This window comes from Perca fluviatilis, chromosome 9 (assembly GCF_010015445.1).
Source record: "Perca fluviatilis chromosome 9, GENO_Pfluv_1.0, whole genome shotgun sequence".
In the NCBI taxonomy this organism is placed as follows: Eukaryota; Metazoa; Chordata; class Actinopteri; order Perciformes; family Percidae; genus Perca; species Perca fluviatilis.
In genome coordinates, this window is record NC_053120.1 from 40,203,288 (window position 1) to 40,224,892 (window position 21,605).

The 21,605-nt window shown below is 38.8% G+C and overlaps 1 protein-coding gene across 2 annotated transcripts in view; it reads left to right on the plus strand.

The window, feature by feature from the left end:
* Positions 1–2,738: 2,738 nt before the first annotated feature.
* oca2 (oculocutaneous albinism II) overlaps positions 2,739–21,605 on the plus strand; it is a 54,226-nt gene continuing 35,359 nt past the window's right edge. The window contains exons 1-13 of one of the 2 annotated variants that reach the window (XM_039812530.1): positions 2,739–3,078; positions 5,207–5,455; positions 9,908–10,003; positions 11,357–11,554; positions 12,003–12,060; positions 12,449–12,521; positions 13,758–13,915; positions 14,006–14,088; positions 14,576–14,729; positions 18,287–18,358; positions 19,000–19,065; positions 19,977–20,033; positions 21,160–21,284. In XM_039812530.1, the coding sequence (XP_039668464.1) occupies positions 5,217–5,455; positions 9,908–10,003; positions 11,357–11,554; positions 12,003–12,060; positions 12,449–12,521; positions 13,758–13,915; positions 14,006–14,088; positions 14,576–14,729; positions 18,287–18,358; positions 19,000–19,065; positions 19,977–20,033; positions 21,160–21,284 (1,379 nt within the window). In that variant the 5' untranslated portion in view covers positions 2,739–3,078; positions 5,207–5,216. The remainder of the gene's footprint in view (positions 3,079–5,206; positions 5,456–9,907; positions 10,004–11,356; positions 11,555–12,002; positions 12,061–12,448; positions 12,522–13,757; positions 13,916–14,005; positions 14,089–14,575; positions 14,730–18,286; positions 18,359–18,999; positions 19,066–19,976; positions 20,034–21,159; positions 21,285–21,605) is intronic. The other variant, XM_039812531.1, reaches the window with a different exon arrangement.

Here is a 21,605-nt window from a genome sequence, read left to right on the forward strand (position 1 = left end):
GTTTTCTTTAAATTTGTTTAAAATCTGCAGAATTCTGCATCCGCAGATTGCGTGCGGCCCTTATTCTTGAACATTAACAGTCTATGCTGATAACTGCTGGGGTCTTTGGTGGGTAACTGATCAGTAACTTTTTCTTCAAAATGTGAGATCGTTTATTACATTTAACCTAGGACACAAGTGACTGACCCGGGAGACAGTTTTTTGGGCATTGCCTTTAATCTGGCAGTTTTCACACGTTTTTTTCTCTCTCTGTTCTGTTATCTGGCTTATCTGGCTCTTGCACTGAAGGTATCCTTGCAGCCCCTCTGTCTCTGACCTGTCTGACCTTTCTACACTTAAATCTGTGGCGTCGACTCACCCTGTTATAGCGAGTTAGGCTCAGTGGTTTATATTTGGCAGCTTTCTCTCCCAGAAAAATCACAAAAAATGCTGGTAATTCATTATGAAGTCCCAAAATTACAACATCAGCTCAGAACCCTGTGGCTGCTGGAGTCCTCACTAAGACCAAGAAAGTGGATCACATCACTCCAGTTCTGAGGTCTTTACACCGGCTTCCTGTCTCTCAAAGAATTTATTTCAAAATAAAGCACTGAATGGTTTAGGGCCAAAATACATTTCTGATCTACTGCTAGATTATGAACCACCCAGACCTCTCAGGTGGTCTGGGACAGGTCTGCTTTCTGTCCCCAGAGTCAGAACTAAACATGGAGAAGCAGCGTTCACTTTTTATGCACCAAAAAACTCCCAGAAAACTGCAGGTCTGCTGCAACTCTCAGTTCTTTTAAATCAAGGCTGAATATTCTTTAAAGTCACTATTCATTTTTGACCCTATAGGCCTAGATACCCTATATGACATTTCAATTATTTCTAATGTGAAATTCACTTGAATTTAGGTCTTAAATTGTATTGATTTAGCCTAGTTCAAAGAAACAGTCATGAAACGCTCTTTTCCCTTGTCAATTCGCTGTGGTGGGTGGGGTTGAGGAGGTGGCTGAACAGCATGGGGAGTTTGGTTGTAAAAAGGGGAGAGCTGCCTGTGGGTCGACTGTAGTCTCGCCATGCCGGCTGCCTGTCCCTTTCACACAGATGTTAGTTCGGCTCTGTTAGGCTCTGTGTGACTACCTCTGCTGCTGTCGTAAAGGCGCAATATCGACCCCTCCCCCCGCTTACGTCTTACACACAGACGGTAAGGCAGGGCACGTTTTTTTTGGCCCCTTTTTTGTTGTGAATCCGTGATAAACAGGTTGTGTGAAAGGGGCTAGTGATTAAATGGGAAAGATTTCTGCTATTGGCTGCTATTATTCCATGAAGCTTTGGTCAAACTTGGAAGAATGTGTATGCTACTATGCAAAACAAAGAAGCAAGTTCAAATAGAAGTAAGAGGCAGAAGAAAGAGTGTCATCACTGGTATTGACTACAAAGACGTAGGCCTACTACTGAAGAAATGGATTAACCTCATGTTATTATTGGGTAGGCTAAATATATTCACAATCAAAACTATGCTTTTAAAGTGATGGTTCGGAGTCATTTCACCCTAGGGTCCTTTGCACCTCGACTTCGAGCCAAACACCCCCCCAGAAGTTTTTTCCCTTGGTCTAACATTGGGCGAGTTAGTGCTATCAGCCGATTGGCTTAGTGCAGGCGCTAATGGAAACAAAGGTGTATCTCATAAATTACCCCACTAATAATGCCCGGAATGGTACCAAACTTCTACACTAGTACAAATAGGTTCTGTACTCATAAAACGAGGCATTGGAAAGTTTGTAAGTACACCAGGTCCTGGCAAAAAGCGATGCATAAGGATGTAGTCTAACGACGCCCAGTTCCAGGAATGCACTAATATTTTGTTGGTAGTACCAGTTTGCAACAATTATTAGTTAACACTAAGTTGTAAACACTTCGGAAAATTAATTAAAAACTTTGGATATACCAAAAACCTTTTCAGCAACACCGGCTGATTGCGTGAGATCCCGCATAGAGCACGACATCTATTGCCGGAAGTGACTACCGGTAAAGAAGGAGCAAGAACCGCGAGAACAACAGAAGAGATCAACGAAATGGCAGAGTTTGAGGTTAGCATCGAACGCAACGATGAGGTCGCCCGTACCTTTTCAAGCCTGAATACACGGACAAGGAGCTACAACGAACCCAAACCACGGAAGTGACGTCAACGCAGCGGTAGCGGTAGCAGCAGAGAGTAGAAGCCATCCAATCCATCGTTTTATGAGTACAGTACTAGTGTAGAAGTTTGGTACCATTCCGGGCATTATTAGTGAGGTAATTTACGAGATACACCTTTGGTTCCATTAGCGCCTGCACTAAGCCAGCTGATAGCGCTAACTCGCCCAATATTAGACCAAGGGACAAAAAGCTTCTGGGGGGTTGTTTGGCTCGAGGTCATGGTGCAAAGGACCCTAGGGTGAAATTACTCCAAACCATCCTTTCATCATTTAAAGTACTATTATTTGACTATAACTCATTTGAGTCTCTGAAATACTGTAAAGTGCACAAAAAAATATATGTCAGCAGTTGAATTAGGCTACATGAAGATTTAAACCTGTGAATGTTGAATTATTAATGCTTGTAGAAATGCAATGAGATGAGAAGTTGCCTTGTCAATTACTAATGTCTGTATTGGTATGTTGTATATTGTTGTTTAATAAAGTTTGTTAAAGAAAAAAAAGTGGTCTGCTATTAGTGGACAGCAGATTGTGCCACTCCCCCCTTCCCATCAGCTCCTACAGACCCACAGTGCTGAGCTCTTTGCTTGGTGAGCACAGGAGAGGAGAAGAAACACCTCAGCCTCTCTCGTCTTCAGCCTCTGTGCTCCAGCTAACAGCAGCAGCAGCAGCAGCAGCCAGAGAAACAGTCCCAGCAACAGTAGCACATATATCAGCTTTTCTACAGGATTCAATTAGCGTGAATTACTTTTATTCATTTTGCTGTTGGATGTTCATAGTTTAACATCACAAACTTTATCATTACTACTGTTATCATCATCATCATCAATGTCCTTGTTTTTATCATCCTTCATCATCATCATCATCATCATCATCTAAAACAACTTCATCTTTAAAGGTAAGTCTGATAACTTTCATTTGTCTCTGTCTTCCAGTCGCCAAAATAGAAGTTTAAATTTCATTTTTTTAATTAGTAGCTGACATTTGCTTCAGTTCAGTTCCTTTGCATTCTGTATATGGTGGATTTACTTCAGAGTATTACACTAATGGGCTTTGTTTTAGGGGGTTTACGCATTATATCCTAATACTGCTGTACAGCACAGTACCACAAAAGCTTTGTAAAAAAAATCCCTTTCATTCCACTAATATGTAAATGGTTGTGTGGTGGATAGATGGCACAATACATTTTATACATTTTGAGACATTTCTGTGATACTGAAAATGTAAAGAAAAATCTGCCTTTAGTATTATCACATATAATCCTTCTGTTACAGTCTTGTGCATTGTGGTTGCAGTCATCCCCTCCTCTGAATGCGCTTTTGTCTTATTCTTAACACTCTTGTTGAAAGATATCCATCTTGAATCATTAATTGCTGTGAACAAGGGTGGAAAAATTAAGTAAGCAGTTTGTCTTTCTCACAGCCTACAGGCAGGATATCATTTAAAAAGGATCATGCTTCTCTCAGAAGAGCCATATCACAAGCATTGGATGAGGATATTATGTGAGGTGTGACTAAACACCAGCCAGCACTCTGGCCTTGTTTTGAATGACAAAAATGATACAATTTGAGGATTTGAAAATGAATTGTGCATCATTAAATAACTTGAAGTGTTGTTTTTTTTGTGTGTCCGTAAATTAGAAATAGGTGTAAATGGATTAAAATGTATAATCGATGATGCAACTTTAAACTTTAAAGCTGCCAAAATGAATAGTTTTATGTTAAAAAATGATTAAATCATAGTGTCATGATAAAGGGGTGGCTTGGAATGATTTTTTGTTCTTTTTCCCTGGAAATATTCCTATTTCTCAGGTCAGCCCTCGGCCCTGTGCCGCTGCCTTACAGGGCTGTAGTCTTACTCCTCAAAGAGGTATAATGGCTGAAGGCTCAAATGACACACACGAGTTCCTGTTGCATTTCATGTGAGCAATAATCCTCAAATTCATGCAGTCTTTGTGTCAGGGAGGACTACATGTCTACTGTAGCTGCCCTTATCCACTGACTTCATGCTGTGCATGGGCGTTGGGAATCATTCAGCTGTTATAATGCAGACTCTTTATTGTCTTCTGTCAAAGACGTGTGTTGGCTTCACTCTGTGAAGTACTACTGAATTGCATAATTGAAATCAGTTGATAAGAAAAGTCAACAAATGAAACACATATTTGGTAAAAATAGTAATGAAGAAGAGAAGGTTTGCTATACTGTATTAACAATGGATCACATGACTCCTTGCATATGAAAGGGGTATTGAAGTGAAGCACCCACACAAATGTATCACCTGACTCTGTGACTGAGCTCTGTGGAGGGTTTTTAAGCATCTTTTAGTTTTCCAGCCTGCAACTTTTCTGTTTTGGTTCACTCTCACCACTCTCCTAGCATTAATGGCAGTATTCTGTAGTTGGCAGCAGGGAGCTGTTTAGTATGAGAAGCCGCCAGGCCATAATTAAATACTTCACTTGCACATACATGTTTACTGGTACTAAACACTAGCACATACATATATACTTCACTTCACTTCGCAAGTTAAGTATGTATGTGCAAGTGAAGCATACATGTATGAAGTATATATATGTATGCACAACTGAGGTATGTATGTATGTACAAATGGTTAGTAAAAAAATGTAAAAAAAAACGGTATGCTACATGCCCAGCACCAAATGACAGAAAGACAAAGTTAGCAACTAGCTAGTGAACATAGTAGCCTTAAGGAGCTAAAGAGACAGATATTTCCCTCAGGAGTTGGTGGGGACCAAAACCGGAGCTAGAAATTGTTAATATTAGACTTACATTTGCCAGATGGCCAAACGTATGACTATACATGAATGTTAATGTTGCTCAGTAACTGCTGGATGTGTAAATACTGTTTGTTAGCTATATGAACTTAAAAGGTGATAATATGACAGTGTTTTGTTCATTTCCACTGCCCCCAAGTAGCCAAAAAATCTGTTATTGCAGGTTTAAATGTTGAATTTGACCTATTTTGAGTTATCTACTTACTCAAAAATCTGCTTTCTTTCTACCCTCCAGCAGTTTCATCATGTATTTGGAGAACAAAAACATGGAGATGGAGATGTCTCAGACGTCAGCCCAATGCCATCGCAGGAACAGCCTGAGGTCAACAGAGGCCGTCGCAGGGAACTTTGGGGAGCTGCGTCTGCTGCAGGGCATTTCAGACAGGAGAGACACCCAGAAGCTGCTGCAGCAATCTGCAGTTCTGCCCTCAGGACAGTGCGTCATCCATACTGAGGGCTTTGTCCCTGTTCGACAAGAGGATGGGTATGACTACTGAAAGTGTTTCTGCTCTCTTATTGCATTCTATTGACAAGAAATGTATCAATTGAAATTTGATTGATTATTTACAATCCTTATTGGAGGGAAAGCTGCTCTGGAGGCTCTAATTGGTTGAGCTCAATGTCAGCCCGTCCCTAAATACTTTTCAAATTACCCAGCCTGTCAACCCTTTGCCCATTTATTTCTATTGACTTGGGTCACAAATGTATTTATTTTTATTTTTATAAAAGACCAAATAATTTCCTAAAATATAATATAATAATATGCGCAATAGTTCGTAGCAAACATTACTCAAACAGAAGTAAAAGTTGTTTTTGTTGACTACTGTATTTTCAGCTGGGGATTGTTGTCAATCTTTGTGGAATTGAGTTAAAATAAATTACAACATACATATTCATAATAAAAGAAAATGTTAGCCTGCAGCAGTGTGGCTCACTGTTGACATCAAACAACAGACAGACTAAAACTTTCTGGTGAATAGTAAAGGAATTAGCAGCTAATTAGTCAGATATTTCCCTTAGGAATTGGTGGAGACCAAAGCAAAGTTTAAAAAAGACTAATTGGATTAAATCAGGAAAGTAAACTCCAGATAAATGCTAATGTTGCTCCTTAAAGAAGTTCACCACATACATTTAAAATATGATTATACTGCATGTCAGTGTTGTTTACATCTTGTTTCTACCCCAAGTGACCAGTAACCCAGTTAATATAAGTTTAAAGTTGTGTTCATAAATAATTGGTTAAGAGTTTATGTTCTACAACTTTTGTTGTGTTGTAGTTTAGAAAGGGATTAGCAATTATTCTCTCTTCTCACTGGGTTTTCTGGAATAAAGACATAGCAATAGTTCAACAATCTCAACCACACGTGCCATGGGAATGTATGAAAACACGTGGAAAACACAATACGTTTTCTTTGAAAGTATGATCTTTTACACACACACACACACACACACACACACACACACACACACACACACACACACACACACACACACACACAGACAGAGAGACTTAAGTGTGTGTGGCTGTGGGTGTGTATCTCAGTCACTCAGGGGGGTGCTAATCTCAAACTCGAGGCTGTGACGTTATTGGGATTAGGGAATCTTTTGCTTCATGAACTAAGTCAAAGTTGCATGTGATGAATAGCGCACTACAACTGATACATGTCTCTGATACATGTGTGCCTCGTTTTGGGTTGGATTAGCTGTTTTATATTTTTTGCAGTGATGGTTATAAATACTCTTTTATGCCGGGCTGGCCCTAGTCTTTTGGGGGTCTTAAGCAGGATTTGGTTTGGGGCCCACCCTCACATTGTAACATTACATCACATAATGTACAAACAAGCATGTAAAGACTAAAGTGTCACCAGTAAATACATACTATATTTGTCTATTACCCCCTAGCCCTGTGAATGGTTCTTCTCAAGGCCTTTTGCCTGAGCTGGTTAAAGTTTGAAGCATATTTTTAGTGTTATGTTCTCCTTAAAGAAGGCTGAATCTCACATGTCTTCATGTGTACGATGCCCGAATTTAGAAATGGATATACAAAAAGATACACAACCAAAAAGATATTGTGAAGAACATTTGTTACAAATAACTGATAATATTTTGCAAAAGCTCTGCTTGTACTGGCTGATAATCCGCTATCTCCTGACAAACTAAAGCATAGCACTTTTAAATTATAGATAACATTACTATTATTAATTTTATCAGCTGCACTCCTTCAAACTGGCTCACCCATACAGTATTTCCTTTCATACATTTTCACAAACAAACACACTTATGAACCGATATGAACATATGTTCACGCCCAGCGTCTTTTCGGAGCTGCAGTTTATAAACACTGTTGCCGATGAGGTTTATTAAACGTAATAAATAGTTGTTCATTCTCACTTTTTACCTGTGTAGGAAAGCAAGACTCACACTTCTGCACGTAGTTTCCCGTTTACAGTAATAAAAGCTGTGAGGAAGCGCTGCCGTTTCAAGTTTGAACAAGATAGCAACTGACATGTTGGCAATACTCTTCTGGCCAATTAGCTCATACCTCAATAGAAGGAATGCTGCTGTGGTAGTTTGCTGTCGGAAGGTCTGTCTGGCACTTTAAAAATGTTTAAACACAGGCATAATGGTTTGCAGTCTGATAGAGGGGCTTGGACCAAAATTATTAAACTTAAAGGTAACTTAAAAAGGCTCATTTGCTTGATGTGTAATTTTGCCTCTTTGTTTGAAAATCCTTTTTTTAACATTAGACATTTTATATATTAATGTCAAGCATTAAAAATACAAAATCTTTCTCAAGATACATCAGAATATTTTGATATTAACAATGGATCACATGACTATGTAATAAGAAAGGGGTTGCTCATAGTGACAAACACACAGACGATGATCACCCAACTTTTTGGTTCCTCTAAGAGCGTTTTAGCATCTTTTAACGCATTGTTTTAGTTTTACAGCCCCCATCTTGCTGTTGTAATTCAATCTCAGCTTCATCTGCAGTACACTGGGCAGCTGATTTTGGGGTTAAACCTCTGCTAACTATATGTACCTGCCCAGCACCAAATGGCAAACAGACAAAGTTAGCAACTTGCTGGTGAACATGGTGGATTATTTAGCAGCCATATATTTGTCTGGAAATTGGTGGAGAGCAAAACAGAGCTAAAAGGAGAGAGAACTTAAATACATCAAGTGGCCAGAAACCAAACCAAATCAAAAGAATGCGAATGTTTAGGTATGTATCTACTGGGTTTGTAAATGAACAACTGTTTGCCAACAGGTTCACTATATCTACTTGAAAGGTGATAATATGTCAATGCTTTGTTCACAGTGTGTTTCTGCTGCCCTCAAGTGGCTAAACATCAGTTAATGCAGGTTTAGTCACATGGCTAATTGGTGCATTGTATATAAAGAAATAACCTCAAATAGCATTTTAATCAAGGCATGAAAACCCAAAATAGAAATTTCTATCATAACTGGGCGTTATTTTTTCAGGACATAAAAAAGTTAATTGTTATATATATATATATATATATATATATATTGAACAACAAATCAGTAAAACCAAAAATAAAATATGACCTATTTTCTATTTGTTGATATTAATCACATTGGCTGGCCCTTGCAGGTGTCCTAAAATGACCGCTATGTAACTCCTTCTAATTACAGATTCAATTTGTGTTCTGTCTGGGGTCAATATAATAAAGTGCAATCTTCGTACCAAGTCGCATCTAGGGGACAGGATCAGAGTAGTGTCAGAGAAGGAAGAGGGGAGAAAACATTTGCAGACGTGCAGTAAATCTCTTTATAGTTGTTGTAAGAGTATCGAAGAGGATTACGTAATGCAACAGACTTCCCTAATCCTTCTTTATCCAACACCCTTGCCACATTCATTGATTCAAAGCATCCAACTGTCTGCTGTCTGGAGCGTGTTTGGTACCGCCTGCCAGACTTGTAAGACGATAACAACAAACCATCACAAAGCTACCCGCCCGACACCATTTACTCATAATAATACACAAATTAACCCACAATACTTTTGAAAGAATTACTAATACAAAACAGAAATGCTTGCTGCTGTGTGAAAGAAGTGCACAGACTGTGTTTAAGCGCCCAGGCCCTTTGACAGGCAGAGGGTAAAAACTCTTCAAGATTATAAGATTAGCCGAGGGGGACCTTTAAATTTCAGAAAGATTTGAATCTAATAGTTTTTTTTTTTTTATGTTTCATCTAATAGTTTTGGCCCAGTGGTTTGGTATTCCATTACATAATGATTCTCATGATGTCTCTACTGTTGCCAAAGTAATTGCTGAGATGACAGTGGGCTTGATGAAATAGTGAATTGGGTTTTTTTTAAAGTAAAAAATAAGCATTTATATTGCATTAGTAAAGCTTTTAAAGCACTTTTCACGTAAATAATTCTCAACGACAGCAGCTGTAAATATATGTGCAAGTGTGTTTAGCCTTGAAAGACAGACATAAAGACAGATATAGCAATTGTGTGTGTGTGTGTGTGTGTGTGTGTGTGTGTGTGTGTGTGTCTCTCTGTGTCTGTCTCTTTGTCTGTGTGTGTGTGTGTGTGTGTGTGTGTGTGTGTGTGTGTGTGTGTGTGAGTGTGAGTGTGAGTGAGTGTGTGAGTGTGGATGTGGATGTGGATGTGGATGTGGATGTGTGTGATACTCCCGAGCAGGAGCCTCGGGGATACAGTGCAGCAGCAGGGTGACAAAAGACACAGTAATGATATCCTCAGGTGTGGAGTCACCAGATGCTCACCCAATGTGCTGCCACCCGTGGGTTACAAAGGGTCTGGCAAACTGCTTTAACATGTGACTGACAGCTGAGCTTCTCTGTTGGGGGTCAAAGTTCAAACAAATTCAATAGATAAAGCTTCTTTTGGTTGTTGTTTTTAAACTCATTGTATTCATTGCATTGTTTTTTTCAGGCACAGTTTCAGTCTGGTTAATATTCTCAGAGGAAAAAGTAATTCAGCCAACATGACAGAGAGGTCACCTCTGCTGAGATTCTCTCAAGATGACAGGTGAGTATAGATCAAGTATGGAGCCCCCAAACCCCAATGTTAACTAACTGAGACATTAAAATAATAATAGGAAAATAATGTGTCAAATATATAAATTCTGAATTTGTGTAATAATTAAATACATTATCAAAACTCAACTCATTATGATGAAATGTGACTTCAAAACATTAACAGCTAATTTTAAGGAGTTCATTTAAAAAAAAAAAGATTTTATTGTTTATTTTAAAATACCCTTTTTGATAGTCTGTTTATATTTAATGACATGTCTTTATTTTTTCCCACTGGGACATTTTTTATTTTATTATGTCCTTTTTCATCACCAGTCACTGCACCCTCAGCTTTTAGCAAATAGGCTAACATGTCCCCCCCCAGCCTCTCTTAAACTAACAAGCTAAAAAAAAACGCTACCAAATTTAGCCCCTGTTAGCTAGAGCAGTTGTTCTCAAACTTTTTTCAGTAATGTACCCCCTTTTGAAATCTATTTTTCGGCCAAGTACCCCCCTGAACACTGCAAAACATTTTTGGTAGAATAAAAAAAAAGAAAAACGTATGTAAAAAGGTACAATACAGCTGTTAACAGCTGATAAGGCTAAACAATAACCTTGTAACTGAAAAACATTTAAATATAACATAGCCTACATTTCAAAGGTTTAGAATCCATCACTAAATTCATTCATTCATTGTTAAAGTATAATTATTTTAGGAATTATGCATTAAAATATCTGACATACTCCCTGCAGTACTCCAAAGTACCCCTAGGGGCACTAGTACCCCCATTTGAGAGACACTGAGCTAGAGCACCAACAGTGTTAAAGTAATTCTGATTCTGATTTCATTGAGGAAAATAAGAAAACATTTCATAATAATAAGTTCAGTTATAGTAATTTCCTAAATTATTTCACAATTTACTGGCCACTTTTTAATACATTTAACACACTTGGGGCTCCATTATCTGGAAGTGTGTATATCATCTTTACTGAAGCTGTTTACAGGTTATTTTTTTATTTGAAAAAACGAGATTACGTATTTTTGCTTTTAATGTTCCATGTTAGGTAGAATGACACGCGGCTAATGTTATTTAATGGAATGGCTCAACTTATGCCATCATTGTACAAGCCTTCTTACATTGATTCAAGTGACAGTGGTCTACAACACTTGTAATGAAATTGTGATTATAGGATGCTCGTCTTTTTACTGACATGTTTTTGCTAGTCAGTATTAGAATTTTTTTTTTTCGATTTAAGAGCTTACATCCACAGTTCCATCAACTTAATAACAATGTAGGGTTTATTTCTCTCACTGAAGCTACAGTGGTCGATGCCCAGAGGCCTGACAGTGATTATTCTTTTACAGTATGACCTACATGACCCTACATGACCCCAGCTTTGTTGGAGGGGAAGAGCCCTGGGACAACGGCTCCCTGGACCTGGAGAGGAGGTATAGGCTGGGCAGTGAGGTCACCAGCCTGTCCCTGTCCCGCTCCAGCTCCACGGAGAAGAGTGACCCTCTGGAAAACCTCAACCTCAGCTTCAGATTCACCAGTAATATGAAGTGAGACCCCTCTTGTTGCCAGTAGGAAACTATGACTGACTGGAATATTTTTTTGATATGCTCTTGGTTCCCGACTTTTTTTCCTTTTAACCCCTTGTCAATGAGTTGTGCAGTTTAAAGAGTGTTTTTTTCCTTCTGAGTGTTTAATTTGAATATATTTTAGAGCCCTGAAGAGGTGAGACTATAGCCTAAAATATTAAACAAGAAACACATTTTTAGAAAAGTGCAAAAAATAAATATAATTCTGTGGAGAAGAATTTATATTTTCATTATTTCCTACACTGGTAATATCCTCGGGACCCCATAGATCTATCTTGTACCCTTGTAGGGGTCCTGATCTCTAGATTGGAAACCACAGGTATACAGTAAGCTATTATACTGTTCTATTATACTGTTATAACAGTGTTCTATTACATTCTATTTACTTGCTACCTTTTTGTCTTTTCAGATGCTGCTTCAAAGTCTCCAAAGTTACCATAATGTTTACTATCGTGGTTCTCTGCAGTGTAAGTCAAAGTGTCCCTGTACAATAACTGACACTTTTGGTATTTGGTAAAACAAACAACATAATACTTAACTTTAGTTTGTGCTTATTTTAATTACTTCTTTATTCCTATTAAAGGAAAAGTTCATTTTTGGAAATAAGTTTATTTGCCTTCTTTCAGATAGTAAGATGAGAAGATTATTGTGAATTGTGTGGAATTACACACCACACAGAACATTTACTACCTGGGGTTAAGCAAGCTACATTTGCTACATAATGTGTTCACTGAATCTGTTCAGCAGCATACAGCATATTTCCCATATTTCCTTATTTCTCAGCAACTTGATGTCTCTGAGAGAAACTGTGTGGACTGAGTTAATAATATGTTGATGAATGTATTCCGGTTTCAGCTGTTCTTCAGCATGTATCCAGACCGAGACAACCCCCGGAGGCTCTTGGCAGTGTCTTCAACAGATAGTTTCTGTATCCTTTCCTACTGCATCATTGTCAATGCACATTGTTATTTTATGTAATGTTCTGAAATTAGACACAAAAAGTGGGCTGCAAAAGTCCCAGCAGGCCTTTAAAGAACAAGGACAGGGGTGGGACATAATGCAGTTGTGTTCTACTTTGAGTTTAAGCGCATATGGAGACATGGGAGACGGTTAAAAACTATTTTGACAGATTTAAAGGTCCCATGGCATGAAAATTTCACTTTATGAGGTTTTTTAACATTAATATGCGTTCCCCCAGCCTGCCTATGGTCCCCAATTGGCTAGAAATGGTGATAGGTGTAAACCGAGCCCTGGGTATCCTGCTCTGCCTTTGAGAAAATGAAAGCTCAGATGGGCCGATCTGGAATCTTGCTTTTTATGAGGTCATAAGGAGAAAGGTTACCTCCTCTTTCTCTGCTTTGCCTGCCCAGAGAATTTGGCCAACCCATGAGAGAAAAGCATCATGGCTTTCAAACGAGCAAAGTGGCAGTTGGTCAAGGCCACACCCACACCCTCCACCTTGCCCCCCCCTCTCCTCCTCAATAGCTACAGACACAGAAATGGCACATCCTAAGGAAAGCTCATTGTGGGACTGGCTCTAGTGGCTGTAGTTCTGCACCAAGGCTGAATTTGGGGAAAGAGACTTCAGATACAGTATTAGGGGACCACTAAGGTCTATATAAAAGAGACTTCAGATACAGTATTAGGGGACCACTAAGGTCTATATAAAAGAGACTTCAGATACAGTATTAGGGGACCACTAAGGTCTATATAAAAGCATCCAAAGAGCACCATGTCATGGGACCTTTAAAAAAATAAAAAATACAAAAAGTGCTTAATCCAGGGTCGTCATTTGGCTTTAATCAGTGTGAATGCTGCAGGACAAGATACGTAACAAGAAGTGGAAGCTATCCTCACAGGTGAATGCTGTAAATGCTCCCCACTGCTGTGTTTCAGTGTGTACTTCAAGCACCCTATTGTCTTCATCATATTCTGAATGGAGGAACACTGCACAGTTTACAAGATGACTTATCTATGTCATCTTTACAAAATGGGAAAAAAACCTTTCCTGTCTCATGGGCTATATATATATATATATATATATATATATATATATATATATATATATATATATATACAGTGGTCTGCAAAAGATTTCCTTTTCAAATACAGAAACACACATTCAGCACCTACACATTTTTCTCTTGACGGTCCGCGCCCACAGCAATGAACCTGACGGATTTTCGCGACAACGCTTTGCTGAAGCTCCAGGTGGGAGGGCCTTTCACAGGGGGGATGATCGACCTCACCAACCAGGAGTATATCCTGATCCAGGTGGAGCAGACGGAGCAGGAGGGACAACGGAGGAGGAGGACCCAGCAGGTGACGCCGTCTATGGGATACATTCTGCTTCTTTGCTGTATCATTTCTGTTGATCAGTGAACTCATTTAGCTTCTGCTGTTTGTGAACAGGTGATTCAGAATTGGACCATCCCTCTGCACAGTGAACGAAGTGACCAGATACTGTTAACAAAAACATTTGAGATGGTCAGCAGGTACTGACTTACTTGCTGTATGACGCTGTGTTGATTTGAACAGATTGATTTGAACATGCATATCGGCTTCATTGAATGGCACCCTTAGGGACTGTGTGAATATTATTAGGGGCCAAGGTTATGTCATTCTTATTTTTGCTGGAGGGAGGGTAGTCATTTTTCAGACAACATGGGAAAGCATGTTTTTCACCCCAGATTTATATTTTATTTCAGGATTTCCTTTAAAGATTCATTTAAAATGAAAAAAATAAATGACTGGCATTAGGTGAATTAACACCATACAAAGTCATATAATTCTCCATTATTACTGAGTATGTGGTATTGTTTTCTTGTACAGCATTATGTAACATTGTGAGTTGTTTTGTCTCTACTACCAGACTTCAACATAATGAACATTACGATTTCTGACAACATTTTCTTGTTTCATGTTCAATGAAAGAAAAACAAGCACATCGTTCTCACTGCTGTGCTCTCCTTAACCGCACAGTGACCCCATCTTCATCACGGTTCAAGCCTTCCTGCAGGATGATGAGGTGGTGCCGTTATCCATGACCCACCAGTCGCTCTACGTCAATGTGGAGACACAGGTGGCCATTGCTGGAATCATCCTGACTGGGGTCTACGTTCTCATCATCTTTGAGGTAATTGGTCTGTGATGCTCACGCTCTTTTATGGATGATGAATGAGTTTGTTTTCAATACAGTATCTGCTGCCTTGTTGGAAGTGTGGAACACATACACCGGGTATTACAGCAGAGGAAGCTCTGATTTTACCCATGCCTACAGTAATATATTGTACTTAAAGCTGCTGCACAGCCATGATACATTTTAATTTTTCTGGGTTAGACCTCTCTTCCAGACTGTGAGTGGGCGCGCACACACTTTGCTTGTTGTTTGACAGCTCCCTCACTCTTCTGTTGTCTTGATTTGTTAAAGGTCCCATGACATGGTGAAGGCTTTTATATATACCTTAGTGGTCCCCTAATACTGTATCTGAAGTCTCTTTTATATAGACCTTAGTGGTCCCCTAATACTGTATCTGAAGTCTCTTTTATATAGACCTTAGTAGTCCCCTAATACTGTATCTGAAGTCTCTTTTATATAGACCTTAGTGGTCCCCTAATACTGTATCTGAAGTCTCTCTTATATAGACCTTAGTGGTCCCCTAATACTGTATCTGAAGTCTCTTTTATAGACCTTAGTGGTCCCCTAATACTGTATCTGAAGTCTCTTATATAGACCTTAGTGGTCCCCTAATACTGTATCTGAAGTCTCTTTTATATAGACCTTAGTGGTCCCCTAATACTGTATCTGAAGTCTCTTTTATATAGACCTTAGTGGTCCCCTAATACTGTATCTGAAGTCTCTTTTATATAGACCTTAGTGGTCCCATAATACTGTATCTGAAGTCTCTTTTATATAGACCTTAGTGGTCCCCTAATACTGTATCTGAAGTCTCTTTTATATAGGCCTTAGTGGTCCCTAATACTGTATCTGAAGTCTCTTTTATATAGACCTCAGTGGTCCCCTAATACTGTATCTGAAGTCTCTTTTATATAGACCTTAGTGGTCCCCTAATACTGTATCTGAAAATTCAGCCTTGGTGCAGAATTACAGCCACTAGAGCCAGTCCCACAATGAGTTTTCCTTAGGATGTGCCATTTCTGTGTCTGTAGCTATTGAGGAGGATATTATTATATTAATGTTGAAAAACTTCATAAAGTGACATTTTCATGCCATGGGACCTTTAAGGTTCAAAACCACTGGATCGTAAATTTTCCATAATGCAACTTAAAATAGCATCTTCCATTAGATCCTTCCTGCATCATAAACAGCACAATTCAAGGTAACAAAACCCAAATTGAATTGATATAGTGTTATGTAATAATGCACTGGTTTATGATTTTTTTTCATCTCCATTTTACCATCCATCCATACCATAACTAGAAATAACAAGTTATTATTGTAATTTATCAAATCTATGAAACAAGTCTGATTATAATTAAATTGATGCTTAATGATTCAGTTGTACGTAATGACATATTAGATATGAATTCATTATCAATTCCACACACATTAGTTATCACTATTTTAATGTGATACTCACTAGCTTCTCATTTCACACATATACTTGTTTTAGATTTGAACTCCCAGGATGTCCATCTGTAATTCTCATTCATTTCCAGTCAGTGTGTGGTTTTAATTAGACGGGCTAATCTCTCTGAGTGTGACAAGGTGTGAACTAAGCTGTGCCGGCAGGGGCAATGCTGTGATGTGAAAGTCAACAGCAGGCTGTGTGAGATGTCAGCACAGTTACACTGCACACCCTCACATGTGTCATCTGTGTTCCTGACAGGTCGGCTTACATAGGCTATCATTGAAGTGTGAGGGATTGTCTCTAAAGTAGAAGAGCAGACAGTGCACGGCTATTCAGACATCAGCAAGATGTCACCTGACTTCAGCTCTGACATGTCTCCATCTATCTGCAGAGGAGATTTGTTCTCTCCATTAAACTTGAATTAAATGAGTGATCACATATTGTTATTTTCTGAATGATAAAGAAACTCTCAATGTGTTGGTAATTGGACAGCAATCTTCTTATTTTTAATAGGCACTCCAGTGAAATGTTCTTACAGATGTCCAAAGTGAAGAATCACAGCACGGTTTTTCTTTTTCGTCATTCCTGACAAAGGCTGAGGCAAAATGAAGCAGATGCTTTTGTTCTGTTTTATCCATTATCCGAACAGATTTACTCAGACAAAGAGGAGTTTCTGAGAATCTGTAGACTGAGTTCTTATCTATTGTGAGTGGCGAGACCCAGTTTAGAGTTCAGTAGTTCAGCAAGGCCAACACATTAAAGATGATGCCTGTTGTCATAGTTTTTTTAATTAGCTAGTCTTCCATTTAGGTCAAGACAAAGGTAGTGTCGCATTGCCAGACCTTCCTCCACAGCGCTGCAGGGGAGGGTCTGGCTAGTCTACGCAGCATTCCTGGATAGGAGAAAAACGTGCTCTGGTATATTGGCATTTTTTAAAAATCAATCACAACCATCTTGTGTGGCGCTATAAGCGCCAGACGCAGATACGGTACCTCTGCAATAGGCTCGGGAAGGAACTTGTTTTGGTGGAACATGTGTATGTAGGGAGGCGAGCTCTTGAATTAAAATGGCTGTCGAGTGTGTGATGAGAATTTTACTCTATAATAATAATAATAAAAATAATATAATTTGATTGTCGGTTCTAGCTTGGAGGATGTTTCCCGAATCGACCGGAGTTTAGAATGCCAACACAAGAAAGCGGAAGGTGAGGGACATCCAGCGTCGATGATATAGACGGAGAGGGTTTTTACTATAGAGGATCTTTGATATAGTCTAAGAAAAAGGCCACAGATCCCTGTTTCTCCATCAGGAACAGCCTCGACATTTGCCAATTTACATAGAGTGACCTACTTTCCTGCAATTTATTTCGGTGGCATGAATGTCAGAGGAGCAGCTCTGATGTCTGATAACACATCCATGCTTATCACTGGCCTCAATATTTAATAATGGGATGCATCATACATGGGAGTAGTGATGGAGCCTGGTGGAGGATGGGTGACTCTTAACAGCATCATGGAGTTGTCTGTAATATCCCCTTGAAGTTCTGCATTTCTTGATATTTTGCACAGAAGAAAATGACAGACCATCATAGAACTAATGGAACACACTCACCTATCTGGTTAATGCTACTGTAAATCAGATTTATTTTTAGATTAATGGGTTTTGGAGAGAGTCGCTTTAAATGGCAGTTCACAGTTTGTGCTGCATTATGACATCAGGCTCATTTAGTGACAGATACTGTACAAGCAAAGTGAAAATAAAACACTGGAACCATGAGAAAGATACAAGGTAATAACGTAACATAAAATGAAATACAACACGCCACAAAAAACATAATGTAAATATGGATAAGTGAATGAATTAATCAAGCTGTAGCTTTTTGGCAATGACTATAAAGTAATTCTACTCATGTGACCTAACGGTAATTAGGGAGTTTGACTTCATAGAAGAGAATTTCAGATTTGTCATGTAAATGCATAATATATGACTTAATGTGGCTTATGTTGTATCTTTATTTAAATGTTGATATTTAAATATTGTAGCCTTCTTTGAATCAGAAGTAGTAAATGAAGTGTTTTTGGTGAATCTTTTTAATTTTCAGATTGTGCATCGTACTCTGGCTGCCATGCTGGGATCGTTGGCAGCCTTAGCTGCTCTGGCTGTCATTGGTGATGTAAGTCTCTTTTACTCTCCTGTTTTTGGTTGTTTATCATGCCTTCACATACTCCTCAAACGCTTCTATTTTCTAATAATAAATAGTGTTTAAGTAAAAAAATGGACGGCTGTTGAGAAGCTGATAGATCTTTGTCTTGGAAAATGTTACTTTAATAATATATTGCAAGAACATATTCTGAAAAAGTTAAGTTAAGTTGCAAAATCATTTTCAAAGTTCCAATGTATGCAGGGAAAGCACAGGTGTAATTAACAAACATAATTTTGTGTTCCACTTGGAGGGAGCCTGTGCGGCTCACTGGGACACTTCAGTGGAGCAGAGCCATTGTTGGATTTATAAGTTCCAACTGTGCTTTTCTTGCAATAACAAGTGAAAATGCCATCTGCGGAAAAAAACTAAAGGCAGGGTCTAGGCCAGGGAGGAGTTATAGCAGTGATCAAATACAGTTTTAAATACATTTGTTAAACTTGCCAGGAAGCTTTAGTACTGTACTGAAAATATGTTTGCCTGATCTCAACTAGGGATTGATGTATACAACACTAATTTATTGACTCTTTACCTTTTGCTTTTTCTTCACAGAACTGATAACTGTAAATAAATCCCTGTGAAATATCTAATTCTTTTCTCTGTCTGTCCCACAGCGGCCCAGTCTGGTTACTGTGGTGGAGTGGATCGACTATGAGACACTGGCTCTTCTGTTTGGCATGGTTAGACTCTTAAGTTAAAGATGTTTTTCGTATGTTAATTTACTGAACAAATCCCCTTTTGGGCAATTTTACAAAAATCTTTATTTTGTATTGCTGCTTGTTATTACTTTAAAATCTGACATCTTATCTTCATTTTATGTACTTTCATATCAGTCTTCCCAAACTACTGACAGTGAAATCTGGTTCTGTGGAGGCAAGCGAAATTGACAACATAAAATCTTGTCTCCATGGAAACAAACGTGCTGTTAAGTTTAGTATCAAATTGAAGAGTACAAATTAAGCTTTTCTGTGAGGGTTAAAAACAGACCATTCTTTTCAGACACATTATAACTTCATAGCAGATCACATCAAACATACTCATTATTCACATAAAAGATAATTCTGACAGATCAGTGCTATCTAAATTCCATAGTGATACATGACCACAGATGGTAGCTTCCTTTGGACAACTTCCACTGTCAACAGCTGCCACTTAAATTTTCATCTCATTCTGCGAAATACAGCAGAGGGAGTTTCTGAAAATATTCCAAACCTACAGGCAAGACTTTTCAAGGATACTGTGTATTTATTTGTGCTACAATACACTTACAAAGCAATTATGTTGACCTGTTTATGTATGATTTATAAATTCAGGAGTTTGGAGTTGTCACCGAGCTTGCAGTCTCCCTCAAAAACATATTTTTTTTCTTTGCCTGCCCATACTGTTATGGGTATGATAATAAAGTATCAGGGAAAAGAATATCCTAAAACCCTGAAAGTTGGGCACATTGGAAATATCTTTCTGACTGACCACCATCTCTTACGTGAGCACCATCTTGTTGTCTGTGGCGACTATTTTTGAATAATCAGGGTGACATATATCTTGTTACATAATTGGAAATGTTTAAACAAATGTGTCCTGTTTCTTCCAGATGGTACTGGTGGCCATTTTTTCAGAGACTGGCTTCTTTGATTATTGCGCTGTGAAGGTGAGTTTCTAAATAACAAAATGAATGGTATTAATGGAGAAAGTCGTGACGTTTTAAATGTGAAGCTCTACAGTATCATAGCAGTATTATATATCTTTTGTAACATATCTTTGGCATGTTTACCTTAGGGATACTGAGTGTCAAGTCTATGAAAATAGCTGCCCACTTTTAGAGTGGTCTCAAAGTCGACAGGCTTTGAGCTATTTCTGAAATTAGCACTGATGCATGACAAGCCTGTAGTTTTTATGTTGACTTATCTGACATGAGCAAGATTTTGGAAGACCTTCACTATAATAGGCTGACAAGAAGGACATTCGCTTTGTTTTGTGGCAAAGCTTAGAAAACTGGGTCAGTACTGATTATTAAAACAAGCTAAATTTATTTAGTGTTTCTTATTTAGAGAACCACATATATTGTTGTTTTTTCTGCAACTGCTCTCGGTATGAATTGATAGACATCACCTTTAAACAGTTTTATTTCTTAACTTAGATCTACATGCATCCTACAAATAATAAAGAGATACTTGTTACTCGACAATAGAACATAAGACCTTCATCCTGTCTGTACAAGGGTACGGTTTCCTACCACCTACCAGAAAAACAGCTCAGTTTTAATCCTGACTTTTCTCTGCGGATTGTGACGGAGGGCGAATGCAGTGGCACTCAGACCTGGAGAATAGAGGGATCATGCAGGCTCATGAATTTTAAGTGTGAGTTGGAAAAGGGCAGGCACTCCAAATTAAAATTCCTTGTCTGAGGACAGCTTAGCGGATCTGACATGCAGTACTATTACATTGAAAAGGTGGCCAACCTGAGCCACTCCCCTGGGGTTAAGACTGGTATATTAGCATTACTGACTGAATGTGCACCTGTGTGTAATTCTACACACTACACTATTACACGGCTATTTTTGGAATCTGAGTACGCTACACCCCTTCTAGTGCTACTACTCTTAATGGAAATGTAAGCATTCAAATGCTCATTTATGATGTGTCACTCTGACATTGTTGATGCTTTCTCAGAAGTGTCAGTACTGCACTGGTACTGGGAGTGAATCAAGACATCCACCTAATGGGTTGATCATTTCCATTAGCAGTGACTTGTTGTCATATTCCCTCTCTCTGCAGGCTTACCAGTTATCCAGAGGAAGAGTGTGGCCAATGATCATGATCCTCTGTCTCATCGCTGCCATTCTCTCTGCATTTCTGGACAACGTGACCACTATGATGCTTTTCACCCCAGTCACCATCAGGTACAGTATTGCTATTTTTTTTTAAGAAACAACTCGCACATCCAAAAATTCTTCTGTGCAGCTGCATTGGTAAATAGCATCAACTTGGAACAAAGGAAATAATCCCACACTCTGCTCTTGCTATAGCAACACCGTTTATTTACAGAAAACTCACCCTTTGGTCCCTCCAGACCTTCATCAAGAGTCTTGATGCCAACCAAGCAGTGTTAGCTGGTAACTTAAGGGAAAGTCTGCTGTTTTTTTGTTATGCTACACATGCAGTTGAATGGCGGCAGTACCCGGAGGTCCGTGTATACCTGCCGGTAAAACGCTGCTGGATGA